The sequence below is a fragment of the Pyrgilauda ruficollis genome, unplaced genomic scaffold (genome assembly GCF_017590135.1).
Source record: "Pyrgilauda ruficollis isolate IOZ18807 unplaced genomic scaffold, ASM1759013v1 scaffold8, whole genome shotgun sequence".
Taxonomy (NCBI): Eukaryota; Metazoa; Chordata; class Aves; order Passeriformes; family Passeridae; genus Pyrgilauda; species Pyrgilauda ruficollis.
The window spans coordinates 4,536,335-4,551,837 of record NW_024529932.1 but is presented as its reverse complement, the minus strand read 5'-3'; the positions used below and the strand labels follow the sequence as shown (position 1 = coordinate 4,551,837).

The 15,503-nt window shown below is 45.0% G+C and overlaps 1 protein-coding gene across 1 annotated transcript; it reads right to left on the bottom strand.

Moving 5' to 3' along the window:
* Positions 1-12,163: 12,163 nt before the first annotated feature.
* Positions 12,164-14,827, bottom strand: AMER2 (APC membrane recruitment protein 2). The gene is made up of 2 exons (XM_041487338.1): positions 14,032-14,827; positions 12,164-13,857 (listed from the first exon to the last, which is right to left on the bottom strand). Exons 1-2 carry the CDS (start codon positions 14,825-14,827, stop codon positions 12,968-12,970), a joined length of 1,686 nt encoding a protein of 561 aa, XP_041343272.1. The 3' UTR covers positions 12,164-12,967.
* Between the last annotated feature and the right edge of the window lie 676 nt (positions 14,828-15,503).

The following is a 15,503-nucleotide window of genomic DNA, read 5'->3' as shown; positions in this document are numbered from 1 at the left end:
AGAACCCTGCTGCCATCTGGAAGGGAGGAAGAGGCAGGCGTCTGGGAGAAAGCGGCATCTCAGGGGGGAGCCTGGGTGCTCGCGGCTGACGCTGCATGATGGAGGGATGGGGAGTAGCTGATGGGCCGGGCCTGCCCTGGAAATCGGACCTGAGGGTGAAAAGAAGGGTGATTTTCATTTTCCCAAGACCTCAGGGTATGTAGCGGAATCTAAAATAATCACCTCGTGCTGATTGTTGTCCTTGGCAGGAACAGTAACTTTGTGGCCCAAAGGGTTTAATTGAAGATACAAGGGGGAGGGGGAAATAGGAACACATTGGGCTCTTGATTTGCTAATAGGAGCCTTTTGTGCTGTTTATTGGTTCGGAGCCATCTCCTAGGTCTTAACCCTTTACTCCTCAGTTGCCATGAAAACATGTGGTCTTCCTCAACTATGCTTTTTTTTTTTTCAGAGGTAAGAAGTGTTCTTTTTGAGCTTTCTCTAAGCTCCCATCATTGGTGCTAAATCTGGGGCATGGAGAGAGAAGAGAAGGCCTATGCCATGGTAACAGATGCCTTTGAATTAGTAACTGGTTTTCTAGTAACTGATATTTTCTGTAATTCAGCCCAATGAACACCAGCTTAACACTGGCCTTCTCTTATGGAAATGAAGGACAAAAGGCTTTTGCTTTCGGTTAGCCATGTAAATCCTCCGATGAAGCCTATTCTACCAGAAGGGTAGTAAAAGGCTGTGCTATAAATAGCGCTGTGTGTTTCCCTGCGCTGAGGCAGAAATGTAAGGTTTCATAGCTCAGAGTTAGGACCCCAGTCGTTCCAGAGCCAGGGGCTGACATTTGCCTTTCTGCTTGTGCTCTGATGTCTGTTTTGTTTTCCGATGCAGTCATTTATTTCAAATTGGTCTGAATACATTACATCTTGAGAAAGAATTAAGGTCTGGCACAGACAAGTTAACTTGTCTCTGTAATCTCGTCCAACTGTTTTTCCATACAACATGCAGATTTATGGTGTTTCCCATCAGACCCCCCAGGAAAAAAAACACAGGGAAATTTACCAGCATGTAGTGATGATAGACATAAATATGTTAAGCCCCTGAGAAGGCAGCAATAGGCAGCTCAGCAAAGGATGCAAGCACCATTTCTGCAGTTGCTGCATACAACTATTTCTTACTGATTTGAATGAAGCTGTTCAGATGCAGCAGCTGCGTAATCAGACACTAAATCTGGTATGATAATGACTGGATGTGGTCTAATCGCAAGGATCAAAAACTTAGTTAGCAGGGGAAAAAATTAATCTACCAGAAAAATAGTAGCAGGGGTGATTTCTTTACTATAAATGCTGCATTTTTGTGTAATCTGTTATCTGTCAGTAAACAACATCTATTAATGCAGAATGTGAAAGGTAGAAAGTCAGAGAAAGAGAGATGTAGATTCAATATATCCCAACTGTTAAGATAGACCAAACCTAGCTAAATCCTTATTTGTCTCTATTTTTCCTTAAGAACTACTCAGAACAATCCTTTTGATTGTTTTCAATGTTTTTCTGATCCTCTGCATTACTTTATTAGAGCAGATGATTTTTTTACATCCACTTTAGATTGGAATCAGTGTCTTCACAACCATAGTCAAAAGGAGGTTTTTCCCTACTCATATTTACTAAGACATATTTGCCTTTATTTATTCATATGTATTTCCTTTCAAAATTAGGCTGTGTTTTTGTCTTTACAGGTGAACAAATGAAGCTGGGGCAGGAATGAAACACATTTGCTTTACATGACATACATAATTTCTGTCCTTAAAATACTGTTTGGTCTGGGATTTCTGCTTTCTTTGCATCCCTCATGTTACCCTGCGTGTTCCCAGCTCCATGCAAGGAGCTCAGCACCATTTGTTCCCATGCTAGCCTACAACTGAATATGCTCTTGAAGCATGTTGAGCCACATCAGTGCCCTGGAGGCAGCCATCTCCCTGTGAAGGAAAAGAGGACACTGCTGCCTGTGAGGCTTCTGGCTGCCCCAGGTTTACTGCCTCAGCCTCTCCCATCACCTCCTTGATTCTACCCAGGCAACCTCTGCTCATTCAAGCCCCCAGATAATCTTTATTCAAGTATCTTCTCTTTCCAAGGGACTTAGGAGTTTCCAGTGACACCAGCAGAAGGCTGATGAGGCCAGAGGAAGAGCCTGTCTGTGACTCCTGGGAGAGCAGACCCAGCCATGCAGTGCTTTTGAGCCTGCCCAGTGCAAGCACTTAAGTGATAGTGAAATTGGATCATAAAACTTCAGACCACAGGTTCTGAGCAGAAACACCACGGAGTGCAGCTGATTTTGTGGATGCTACTTTAAAATGTGGCACCTGCAGACTTCTGTGAGCTGGGAAAGGAAGCAGTGGTAGAAGGACTCAGACCTTCCTGGTCCAGGACAGCGCTCCACCACAAGCCCTCCCTCCCCTCCCTGGTGGCACCCTTTGCTCAAGGTCACCTTTCCCCTGACAGCCACCTGGGAGTGCTGCACAGAGGCACTTTGTGGGGACTTTACATAAGGATGAAGCATCAAGGTGGGTCATTTGTTAGTCTTTTCAGTAGCTGCAGGGTGTTGTAATTAAGAAACTCATTGCACTTAAGCTGGAAAATAAGCTGGAAAATATACACGTAATGATCAAGGACAAGTCTCCTTCGTTAGTCATAACAGGAGATCTTCTGTTCCCAAGGTCTAAGTGCATACCTGATCCAAGTGCTAAGGATCTTTTCTAAGCAGTGATGTCATTAGAGATGAAGCAGTTTCTTGGTCCTCAGCTGCCATAGGAGCATCCGTGACTGCTGAAATAATCCTTTGAAGAACTTTAGAGCCTCCTCCCCAGCCCCCTCAGGGCACTGTGGAATGGTTTTAATTGGAAGCAGACATGCAATGTGGTAGGTAGGAGCAGGCGTCTGCTCAATGTGAGCTCCTAGTAAACAACTCCTGTACAGTGACTTTGAAAGAGAAAAATACCATGATTTAAGAGAAAGATTTTAAAATTAGACTGGTACTTAGACTCATGGTCAGTTGACTGGCCCATTAGACTTGCCAACACTCCTTGCCAATTATTCAGAGTCAAGAATATTATCTTCTCTTTGTTGCTTGACAGATTTTGGAAGGAGCATTCACCTTCAATGTATGGGTCACAGAGAGATTTCCAGGTCATCGCTCCCATTGCAAACACTTTTCCAGTAAGATGGCCTTGAAAGTCATAGAGATGTATTGTTGGGAATGATTAATTTTGGTTTGAATCAGGAAGGGACTTTTAGCTCAATATCAGAAACTTCATTTTGATTTAAAAAAAAATCTGGGTGAAGTCTTGTTTCAGCATATTTTTCAATTTTTTTCTATCACGATGGATCTGCCACGTTGCTGTCATCTGAGTTTGTGGAAGGTGTCAAGAGCTGCATCACACAGTTCTGCAGTTATCAAGGTTTATGAGGTTGCTGTACATTTGCCATGCACTTCATTGAAACCTCTTTGTTCCTCAGTATCCCAGTAGCTATACTTGGACAAAAGCAAGGCAATCACTAGGCAATCTGTGTGGAAGCAAATTTAAAACACAACTCTTCTGCTTTCAGATGCATAGGATAAAAGACAGGAATGTGCAATAAGGGACACAGACTGAGAAGGCCTGCATGTAAAACTGTTTGTGCACTAAATCACCAGGAAAACATTTCTTTAGCCTCATTCCAACTATTGGAAAGAGGAGTTATGCTTTTGTGAGCACAGGATCAATTGTGTCACCGTGTCCTGCTCCTTACTACCATTAACGAGCTTTTCACGCCTTTTGCTTTGTTGTTCCTCAAAAACTGTTGAGGAGATTTTATTCCGGTTCTTACTTTGGCTGGCTCAGTATATTCCATGGGAGAACATTCAGCGCTACTTGGCTCAGCAAAGTAAATAAACCTAAGGATTAAAACTTGAATGATGCAAATGCTTTATGCATGTTCAAAATGCAAGAAATTTAGAGAAGGTTGCAAACCAGAGGTTCTAATAATTGTAATTTAATAGTCACGGGAGGGAAGAGATGTTTTAAAGGTGGGAAATATAGATGACTGCAGACCACATTTTGTAACTGTCACACCAAAACTGCAACTCCAAAGTCAATTTTTGCCAAAAGAACAAGCTTCCCCACTTGCTCCTCAACAAGGAGAATCAGAAAACAAAGCTGATTTGAAAAACAAAATAAAAACTCAGTCCATTTCATTTTGTAAGTGGTTTAAAGGGAAAAAAAAAATCCAAAACCAAACAAAACCCACATACTGATGAAACAGACAACCAGAAGACCAAAACTCTCATTTCTGAAAGTCCTCCTTTAAGTAACAAATTCAGTTTAGCTATTCCATGTTATTAGTAAAACTGCTAAAGGCATTTCTACATAAAAATGAAATTGCACAGATGCCCAAGTATTCTCTTTTATGCTATTTTGGTGACATAACTCCCCAATGTCGTGCTTTGAAAAGCCTAGTATTTTCCAGGGCGCTCAATAGATTGGCTCTAACTTGAACATCAAAAAGTAACCTTCACGTTCATCAATGAAAAGTGACAACTGATTTTATTGACTGTTTTCATTATAACACATGACAGTGGGAATATTTTTCACTGTTAAGATTTTTGAATGGAAGAAAAGTGCAGTTAGTCTGAGTTCCTTACATTCATTAGAAGCAAGACTATTGAAACCATCAACATTTACAATGACACATAAGCAAACACCAGAATCAGTGCCAATAAATACACAGAGTACCAAAATAAATATTTACAGAATTAAAAATATAACAAACACTGATTAGTATATCCTTGTGAACTGCCAGGGAAGAAAGACACCTATTGCTATCAGTTAGGTTGTAAATACATTAAGAATACAGTGATTCGAGGAGACACGTACTCATCAAAGTTTGTAGAGGTGGAAAGGAGCAGAGTGTGTCTAACAGTCTGTTATAAAAACAGCCCCCCGGAATGTTGTGAGCTTTCTTTAAGAAAAAGTTGGTGCACACAGGCCCACCAGATCATTACCAAACCTTCTAGATGAGAAGAGTGGGGAGTTCTGGCTTTACTCCCTCATTATCTCAAATAGGCCGTATGCTACCTTACAGGAGGTGGCTGACACAAAAAATACAAGGAAATTCTGTAATTAACAGTGATCTGTCAGCTATATCACATCTTACAGAAACAGGCTGAGTGACCTCTAACAGGACATACACCTCCCCTTCAGCACGCAGGAAACACCAAGAGCATTGGTTTGTCTGATGCAGTCCCTACTACCCTTTTTTCAGGCACACCGTGATGTTTAAGCAGAGTTGGGCTGTCATAAAAGACTAAAGCCATGTTGTATTTTCTGGGTTTATTGTATTTTCCATCATCCACATTCATTCTCCCATTCTCCCACTTCAACAGGACCTCAACACCAGAACTTTTCTGAGACAGTCTCTTAACAAGCAGAGCAGGGAAAATTCAGATGGAGCCAAGTTATGGGATCTTCACTTAATAAAAACCAACAGAACTTACAGATCCACTAATATCAGATAGAATACTGGTGGGATGAGTAATTGCCTAGTTGTTAAAATTTCACCCATGGTAGAAGATTTATTTTAATTTCATGAAAAAACAACAGCTTTAGTCTTGCTCCCCCTTTAGAAAAGCAGGATAATGTTGCTTAGTACTTGGTGCTGCTGCACAGTGTGTCTTACACTCCCTCCCCACTTGTCCTTGGGCTGCAAGGGTGCAGCCAGAGCTCACCACTCTGCCTAGGGTTTGGGTCTTTGCATCTTCCTGGCAAAAAGAGGGTGGAAGAGCAGTGAGATGCCATAGGCCAGTGCTGGGCTACAGGGGGTTTGTAGGTGTTTCTGTGCTGAAACTGCCTTTAGAAAGTAAGACACTGGGCACTGCTGAGGTGCTGATGAAAGCAGTCACACAGCAGACCACCTGGCAGGAGCACTGGCTTCAGCACACCCGAGCTCACAGTGGATCCTCACCCAGTGTAACACATGAACCCGAGCATCAGTGCAAGAAAGAAAAGATACAGGGGTTTTCAGGCATATGTGTAACTCTTTTTCCACAAGGACAAGAGGTCCAGGCCTTGCTTTCAGCCCATCTCCCAGATGCCCTATCAGCTGTCCCACCCCACTCCAGCACCATCACTCTTCCTTTTCCTGCTGCTGTCCAGGGCTGACACCTCCACATGGCAACACCTTGCACCCCTCTGCTGGCACCACATGGCCACGTCACACAGCAAATTCTGCTGGTGACTTGGGGTGCCTTGTTCCCCCAGTCCACAGGCTGCAGGTGAGTTGGGACACACCTTCCCCTCTGCTGCGATTAACCAAGAATTACATTTTAGGGTCAGCCTTAATTCAAAGCAGATACAACCAATTTTCTTTTACAAGCACATTATGTTCAAAGCTTCCAATGCATCTGCATAAAAAGCCCATGGAAACAACCTGACACTGATTTAGCAACAGTTTTGATGCAACATCTTCCAAAATAATAAAAATCTGTTAAAGATCTTACCATTTAGTCCCCACATACCTTCTCCCTAATGACACATTAAAATGTGGCTGTGCAATAATTAAAGGGAGGCTTCATTAGTTACCATATCAAAAACATGAACAATGACAAAACAAGCAGGGGGTTTAGAGCTCTGGAAAGAAGCTGGTCCTGGTTTTGCCATCAAGAGTTAAATTAAGGAAGGCAGTGATTGTGTTAGCTGTAATTTAAACATGCTGAGCACTGGAGTTATGTGCAGGAGTGCAGCTTGTTAAGATGAAAAACAATGGAAAGACATGTTTTGCATTCAGATCAGTGAAAACACCACAGTAATATAAAAGACTGCACAAACACCTGAATAATGTTAATCTTAAAAAAAAAAAAAAAACAACAAAAAAAAAACCGGAAGACTTGTTTAAGAAACACTTTATATTTCCTCAGGATTAAGAGATTAAGGACCTCTGCCAGTTCTTACTGGAGTCAGTGGAAGTTTTGCCACAGCAGAACTGGCCCCTGGCAGGATATTGTCCTGTTGGCAAAGGCCAGTTTCCTGACTTTGTGGCCATAGCTGGATTAGCTTTTATTGCAGAGCATTGCTTGGATGTGATGTCAAAGTAGGCAAAGCAATCTTCTTTTAGCCATTGCTACAAGAAGCCTTTCAGCCTGGCAGTTTAAATGCCTTGCCCTATGAGGTGCTTAACCTTTTCCTCTCTGTACTACAACTTTGGCTCTATTTATTTATGTGCAGAAAGGAAAAAGGAAAGCAGATAAAATCTGGGCACAGTCTGCATAACAGCTCCTGGGCTTTCCTTCAAGAGTGACCTGCTCCCTTGCTACATTTACTAAATTGTTCACAACAGGAAATTGGAGGAATGTATTCCATGCTATGCAAAATATCACTTAACCTCCTCACCCATGTGTATGAGATCACGCAGCAGATGTCTCCATTTTAAATATCTTTGCCACTTATTCTGAGGGGGTTTAATTTTTTCAAGACCAAGAAGTAGAAGCAAAGACCTCCTGAAGAGGAGGCAGAGTGGCAGCAGCTCATCTTTTCTGGTGCTAGATCAAAAATCTGTTTCCCAAGCAACTGCAGTATGGCTGAGAAGGAATGAGAGACATACAGGAAAAAAAACCCAAAACATCCTAGGCAATAGTACTGTTTTGGGTGGAGAAGCCTTCTAAGGCAAGAAGAGTTTTAACAACCTGCTTTTGCAGGAATCAAGGCCCCCATGATGTGGCTCAAGTGGTTATAGCTATTATTCCTTTGCATATGACAAGTTCTTCCATTTCTCGCTACATGAAACGGACCTAGGAAACACCGAATCAGTGCTGAATGTTCCTACCCGAGATGCTCACAAGGAAGACAAGGTATGAACTAATGATGAGTAAAAAAATTCCTGTGAGCTAAATTAAAAATAAATTGTCCCCTGAAAACAAACAGCAAGACAGACTGATACGTCCTGCTCACAGTACACAGCACGTGGACTCAGGACAAGGGAATCCTATCATCCCATCCCTCCCATCCCTCAGTGGAAGGGAGGGATGTTCTGCAGGAACCCGTCCCAGGCCACTGGGGACAACTGACAGTGTGCACTTAGCACTGAATCTCAGAAGAGTCATTTGTTGTGCAGTTCTGCTCGGACACGTGGGGTTATGTCACCATAATAAAAACATAAACAAAGGCGGGGGAGGGGGGGGTGGGGAGAAAAGACAAAATGAAAACCAAAATCAAACCCTGCAGAAGCTGTCATGTGTGGACTGTGCCAAGACTCATTTCTGCATTGTCTTTGAGTTGGTGTCAATTTGTTTTTCCAAAACAAAAGCCCCAGCCTTTCATATCAGTAACTATGAAAATACATTTTCAGGCCACCTTGCCTAGAATCCCCCATTGTGGCTGTTGGATAACCATCTGTCTTGTAAGTGGCTATTGTTACTGTGATCTGTCCCTTTCATACCATTATCTTCCTGAAAAGCCTTTTCTGAAAGTAGTCCATTAGGGCAGGGAAAGAAAAACCTCAGTGCATGGCCACGCAGCAGAATCAATGGCTCCCTTTGATCTGCAAGCTCAGTCAGTACTACAAATTTAAGAAACAACACGGTTTTGCTTTGCTAAGCAAAGCCTGTTAATTTGGCTCATCTGCACTCATAGCATCTTACTGAAAATGCCATCTGTATCAGATGTTTTAAGACTTTGGTGCAATACTCGTTTAGATAAATAATTTTGTAAGATTCATTAAAAAATAATCAGAGAATTAATTTTCATAGTGTATATCTCTGCACGTAATTTTTAAAATTCAATCCTCTACTACCCTGAATGGTGGTGAGGATATTCACAGTGGATGAAAAAAATGCTGGTTACTGATGGAATAAGACTGAACATAGTTTTTTCTTATTCTAGTCATGGAATTTCTAGTCATGGGATTTCCTCTGAAATCTACTATGAGTGTTTGAGTCCTATTACTGGCAAGAGCAAAATGCATATGCACTACATGGAAAATAAAACCTTTTATGTATGTTGCAGGCCACACATTTAGTACTGAAAACTTAGCTCCTATCATGACAAAACAAGTCCACAAAAACATAATTTCATGCTACTGAAAGGAAATCTTTTGTGCTGATATAAAGGACAGGAGTGTATTCCACTGAAATCACCGTAGATAGCTATAAAACACTATGCAATATATAGAAAACTCTAAGAACATACAAAATTTACCAGTAGGGACTTGAAAGTGCAAAGAGTACACATAACTAAATACCAAGTCCTGATCTATAAAATCCTTTATGAACGACATACAGCTGATAATTACAAAGCATCATTCAGACCACCAAATAACAAATGAAACAAATGAAGAAAAATATACTTTAAGGAAATCAAAACAATGACACCGTTGGGAATGTTATCTTTGGGACTCAGAACACCATTTCTACCTCAATACCTACCAAAGCCAAGGAAAATATATGCTTGGACAGGGTAACACAAATAAGAATGCAAGCTACCACAAAATGCCTCAGGACTATTACCTCTTTATGTCTCAGCCTTTAAATCCAGCAAGCCATTAACTGTTTGTTCTTAGGCATCTCACAGTATTTTACAGGGATCTTTCAGGAATTATATATAGGTCTAAAGAAAGCCTTTGAACCTCCTTTCAATGATTGTTTTAGGCATTGTGTGGAGTTATACAAATATATTTGTATGAAAATTGAAAGCCCTGGTAAATATTCAATCTTCTATTACCTTTTGAAATAAAAAGCATAGATGGTTTAAAGACAAAAGCGAATTTTAGAAGAACAAAGGTAATTTGAACATTAAATTGTATCTTTACTCTCACACAACCATTACCCTGAATCAACGTCAGCATGTCGCAATGATTCAAAACACTGACGCCCTACTACCAGCTACTTTCCCATTTTCCTTTTAAGGATATGATTGTCCTTAAAATATGTACATAGCAAGCAGCCAAACAAACCACCGAGAGGTTTGCAAATTGTGCTTAGAGTGGGTTTGTGACAGAAAGCTTGAGGGAGTGGCAATGGAGCACCTTGGCCTGGGCAGCTGCCCTCCCACCCACGCTCCACGCCAGCCCAGGGCTCCTCACTCCCGGGTTAGCACCGAGGAGGAGGCTGTCCCATGCAGAGCATGGAGGGAAAAACGTGGTAGAAAACAAAGGAGAGAGAGAAGAATGAAGGGAAGCCAAAGCATTTTAATGATGATTTGTGTTAGTGGTTACGTGAGAGGGAGTTAGTCTAGTGTCACACTACTGGTTTCTCAATACAGACATGCCACAATGCAAACAAAACACATATGATGAATAATTTGACACACACAGGTCCTGTAGAGATGGCAGCTGGTATCTCCTAATGGGTTAAAAGATGCACCACTCCTACTACCTGTACCCAGTGCTTCCAGTTTTTATGGTACTACCACCACATCCTCCCTCCCTCTCAACTTCCAGTACCCTGTAGAATGTCTCAGTACAATTTTTCCTAAGAACAAAATGGGGGATTATAATTTTTCTTCAGAGTTGTCATGCAAGGAAAGATGCATCCCTCACAGTCAAACAAAAACAAAAGAACGGGAAAAGGAATGTCATGTTTAGGGCTGAGGAGCAGGATACTCTTCCGTGTTCTGTACATACATCCTTTAGAGGGTGTTTCAGCTTTGACTTTCTGAAATGCACGAGTGGAGTCAGACCAAATGCAAATCCCTTTCTCAGGCAAAGGAAACCATGGCCAGCGTGTTTGGAGGTGGATGTGGAGCACAGCTCCCAGTCAGTGCATGGGAGCGCTCACAGGAGCGTGAGTGTGAGTGTGAGTGTGAGTGAGTGTGAGCGTGCATGGGGAGTGCCTCGGCTGGCGCAGGGACCCTGCCAGGGCTGCGCGCTCGCTGCACATGCATATGGCATATGTACAACACGCCTGCGTGAGTGGGCACACAGGGAACCACACACCTCCATGTCAGGAAGAAAACATAAAATAATCCTCTTTGAAGTGTATTAAGGTTCTTAAACCATGAAAACAGGGGCTGGTCAGGGAAGCTAACACTTTCACTGGGATGCTGCAAGTCAGTATTAAATTCTGCAGCAATTTCAAACGGGATGTCAATTTCACCTTCATGACTCTAAGGTCATTTCCCCAGTGAACCATGAATCATGCATATACATATATACAATTCTTATTATGGTATTTCCTGGCTTTTTATGGCTTGCCTACAACCTTAATATCCTTCAAATGTATATTCTGTATATTTATTTTCCTTTTTTTTTTTCTTTTGATTTAAGAGACAATAAAACCAACTGCTATGTAAGATCAGACCCATTAGTTTCAATGATGTGAATTTAGGATTCTCTGCATAATATAGAAATGTATATTTTTAAAATGTATATTATTTTTTAGATACGCTGGAGCATATATTTTATATTAACTGTGGTCTGATGATTAAATACTTATATCAAAATATTTTGTAAATACATAACATTTACCTTTAGACTTCAGTGATTTTTAGAGTTTGTTCAGTGTATCATAAAAATATGTCCTCAGGCACATTAAAACCCTATTATATTTCTTTGAAATGTTGCCAATGTCCATGTACAGTAGCCACTACTCAAAAATGTCATGGCCATTAATACATTTTTCCTAAGATCCAAGCTCATCAGACCATTTTATGTACCACTAGCTTACCATATTTTTTTCTCTCTTAACATAAAATTATTCTGATATTATTGAGAATGAAAATAAAAAGCAATGAGAACCCAAATTTTTTTAAATAGTCAAAAACTAATTTTTTATATTTTAAAAAATAATACTTAAAAAACAAGTTTCTTTGCTGGGTTCCTTCTCGGTAAGGTTTAAGCCCAGATCAACTTTTGTCTAAACCCCTGAAAATAGAGGTTTGCAGTGGCAATGCTGTCAGAACATCAGCTCTGAGCCATGGAATGTGCCACTGGAATAAAATCAGCACTTCAGACTTACTTATCTGGGGATGCATGAGCCCATACAAACCAGAGTTTTTCTCTAATTTAAGGTACTTACACAAAGTTCTATCCTTTTAGAACTGTAAAATTATCTACCTATAAAAACTAACTCTTGCTTAAACTCTAGATAATAAGGACAGGTGATTTTTTTTTTAATAAAAAATCTGCTAAAACACATATATATTTACACATGGTGAGCAAGTTATTGTATAAATGTGGACAGTGTGTATATATTGGCATTTAGTAAAATGTTTCCCTGAACCTGATTGTATGCATTATCGGACAAGTATTGATGTAAACATCTGAACCTACGTCAGGTGTCTCTGTTACCCATTTACATTAGACCAGATCAAAACCAACCAGACAGACAGACAAACGAAAATATGTTTTCCTGTTAGACGAGTCCACCTAACTCCTTAGTTTTATCTCCTGCACACAAGTCATTCAAGTCTGCTGCTGAGCAGTGTTCTCGTTCCTACAGCAGGTGAAATACCTGTTAGGTGGGTTGTTTTCTGCTTGGCATTTTTTCCAACATCTTGTGGGGCTAACATCATTTCCAGAGCCAGCCAGGCACCCAGCCTCTACTCCTCCCCCAGAAATGATTAAAAGATAAGTGTATAGGAGAACCTCTCATGTCGCTCCTTTTGTAGCTCTGTTCCCTTGAAGAACTCATGACACTGCTTTACACGAGGAAGGATGGTCATAATCCAAGTCCTGCTTCCAGAAAGGCATGTAAAAATGAACCTCCCCAGTGTTTAGTGTTGCAGAAAAAAGATACAAATGTAAAAAAAGTGCTCAAAAAGAAGTTGACTTTTTGTATTCAGCCATACAGTCTAGTAAGAAGAGACTCAGAACTGCAGGCCCACAGAGTACAGCGAAGGAAGCCTTTTAGGTGACTTTCTTCAGGTGATGCAAAACTAATTCATTATCTGCGGTCTCCTGTGCAGATTTTCCCACATGGACTTCGTTCTCTGCGTTTGCCTCCACCTCTTACCCAACTACTTTTTGGCACTGTCCTGGTACGTGGCAGTTTTCACTGTTGTCCCTGTTACTGACCCAGCTACGCCCCTGTTACTGACTCGGCGTACCAGGACTTTGGAGACGGGGATTTTTGTTCTGTGCATCTCACTTTTGGCCAGGTGATGGTGTGCGACGTGATGGCTGTTACTGGCATCTGCTCCATGGCTGGCGGGATGCGAGGAAAGGTGTTTAATGCTGATGGGTATCTTGGAGTCCTTCGCGCTGCTGGAGGGTGTTTTCAGTGAGCTCACGGTCCTTATTGGAGACACGGGCTTGGAGCGTGGCACACTGGGGACTTCCTCGTTTGTGGGCCCCGCTGGTGGGTTCTCATCTGGCTCGGCATAAAGGTCATAGAGAGCATCTCCACTGTAGCTATCCCTGGGAAGGGTTTCCTTCTGGATGCTTGTGGAACTATCTTCCTCGGGACCAGGGGTGGTGGAATCCCAGTAGCCCTCATCGCTGTTTGGGACACCCTCATGCTGCTCCTTTTCCCTGCTCTTCTGCTCCTCTTTGTGGTTCAGGTGAATGGCAATCTGGTGGAGGCCACCACGTTTCACCACCACCCTGTTCTGGGCCCCCTCGGTACCTCGGGTTTCCTTCAACCCCTCGGGCTTCTTTGTCCCTCCTCCGCTTCCTCCTCCTTGCGTCTGAGTCTCGTCTGTCTGTGACAGCATATCCCAGAACTCCTGCAGGCAGGTGTCATCCACCTGGTCGGGGCTGGCCATCTCCTCCCCTCCTCCCTGGTAGGCCACCATGGTGGGGTGCTTCTTGGTGGCACCCAGCTTGCTGGGCCCGGGGGTGCTCTTCTCGCAGACGCCACTCCCGCCGCCCACATCCTCCTCATGGTCCGCAATAATATCTCCGCAGCCTGTAAGAGAGTCAAAGCTTTTCAGTGAAGTCACGTCAGCAAACATCAAACAAATACGATCAATCGATTGCTCTGAGGGTGGATCAACAGAGGAAGGGTCAGGGGCGGCTGCCGTCTCTTGACCGCTATCACAGTGAGGTTCAACAGGGGGGATAGTCGTTATTGGAATGTCACCTGTTATCGCCGCATCCTTCGCAGTCCCAACCTCTCCGGCGGCCGGCTCCGGTCGCTGGCGGCTGAGCTCCTCGGGTGGCCGCACGGCGGCGGGCGGCTCCTCCCGGGGCGGGGGGCTGCTGGCCCGCGGCTCCGCTCGGGGCTCCTCGGCCGCGGCGGGCGCCTCGCCGCTGCGCTTCTCCCGCGGCTGCTCCGGCCCGGCGTCTCCCGCGCCGCTCGGGCTCTCAGACAAAGGTTTCGGCGTCTCCTCCTTGATGCACTCCAGGCTGGCGGTCAGGGACCCCGGCATGATAAGGCCGGACGGGATGTCCGAGGTTTCCCCCCTCTCCTCCTTGCCGTTTTTGTCCTTTTTGTGCCACCGCATGCTGCTGAAGATCCCCTTCAGCCCCTTCTTTTGTCTGCCGCCGGCCCGCGGCTCCGCGCCCTCCGCCTGCCTGCCGTTCTTCCTCAGCAGCGAGAAGAAGCTGTGCGACTTGGCCACCGCGCTGCCGGCGGGGCCGCCGAGGCTGCCGGCCGGCCGCTCCTGCGCCTCGCGGCTCGGCGCGTCGCCGCCGCCCGGTTCCTCCTTCTTGCTGCTCTCCAGCACGGCGTCGGCCAAGCCGTCGTGCGTCCGGCTCCGCACCATTCCCGGCTTGCCGGCGCCCTTACCCTCCCCTCCTCTGCTCCGCACCCCGAAGATGCTCGGCATGGTTCCCCCGGACTTCCTCCTCCTGAAAAGCTTGAAAGCGGTTTTGTTAATCCTGCCCGACGGCTGCTCGGCGGCCGGGGGCTCGACACAGTCGCAGTGCGAGTCCATTTCTGCCTCTGCCGCTGCTGCCGCGGCCGCCGCGGCTTCCCCTCCGCCGCGGAGCGCGGTGCGATCCCTCAGTGACAGCCCCGCCGCCGCCGCCCGCCCGTCTCCATGGCAACCCGGCGGAGGGAGGGAGGGAGGGAAGGAGGGGATAAGCCGCTTTCCCCCTTCGCCGCCGCGGGCCCGGCCGCCGCCGCCCGTTCCGAGCCGCCCCGCGCCGCCGCAGGGCCGCCCGCCCCGCGGCCCTTACATAACGCGGCCCCTGCCCACCGCCCGCCGCCTCTGCCGCGCACAGCCGGGCTCTCGGGTGCCCCGGGAGCGTGCCGCGCCCGGGCGGGCAGAGCTCGGCTTTTATTTGTGACGGCGTTGTGCATCGCCGCTGTGTCCCGGCGACACGGTCGCTCCGCGCTCTGGACCGCGGGCATTGCGTGGCTGAAGCCCTGGGCTGGGGGATGCAGCGAAGCGCTCGCAGCGCCAACAGAAAGCGGGGGCCGGGGTCGCTGGGGGGTGGTGGCGGTCTGCAGGTGCCAGTGCACCACACGACAGGGACAGACGGGTGGGAAAATGGGACACACAGGCAGAACCCGGTACGCAAATACTCCCGGCGGCAGAGGAAAAGGATGCTAAGTTCCCCCCACTCCCCTTGCTTTTCCATCTCCCACCTTATCAGGACGACTCTCAC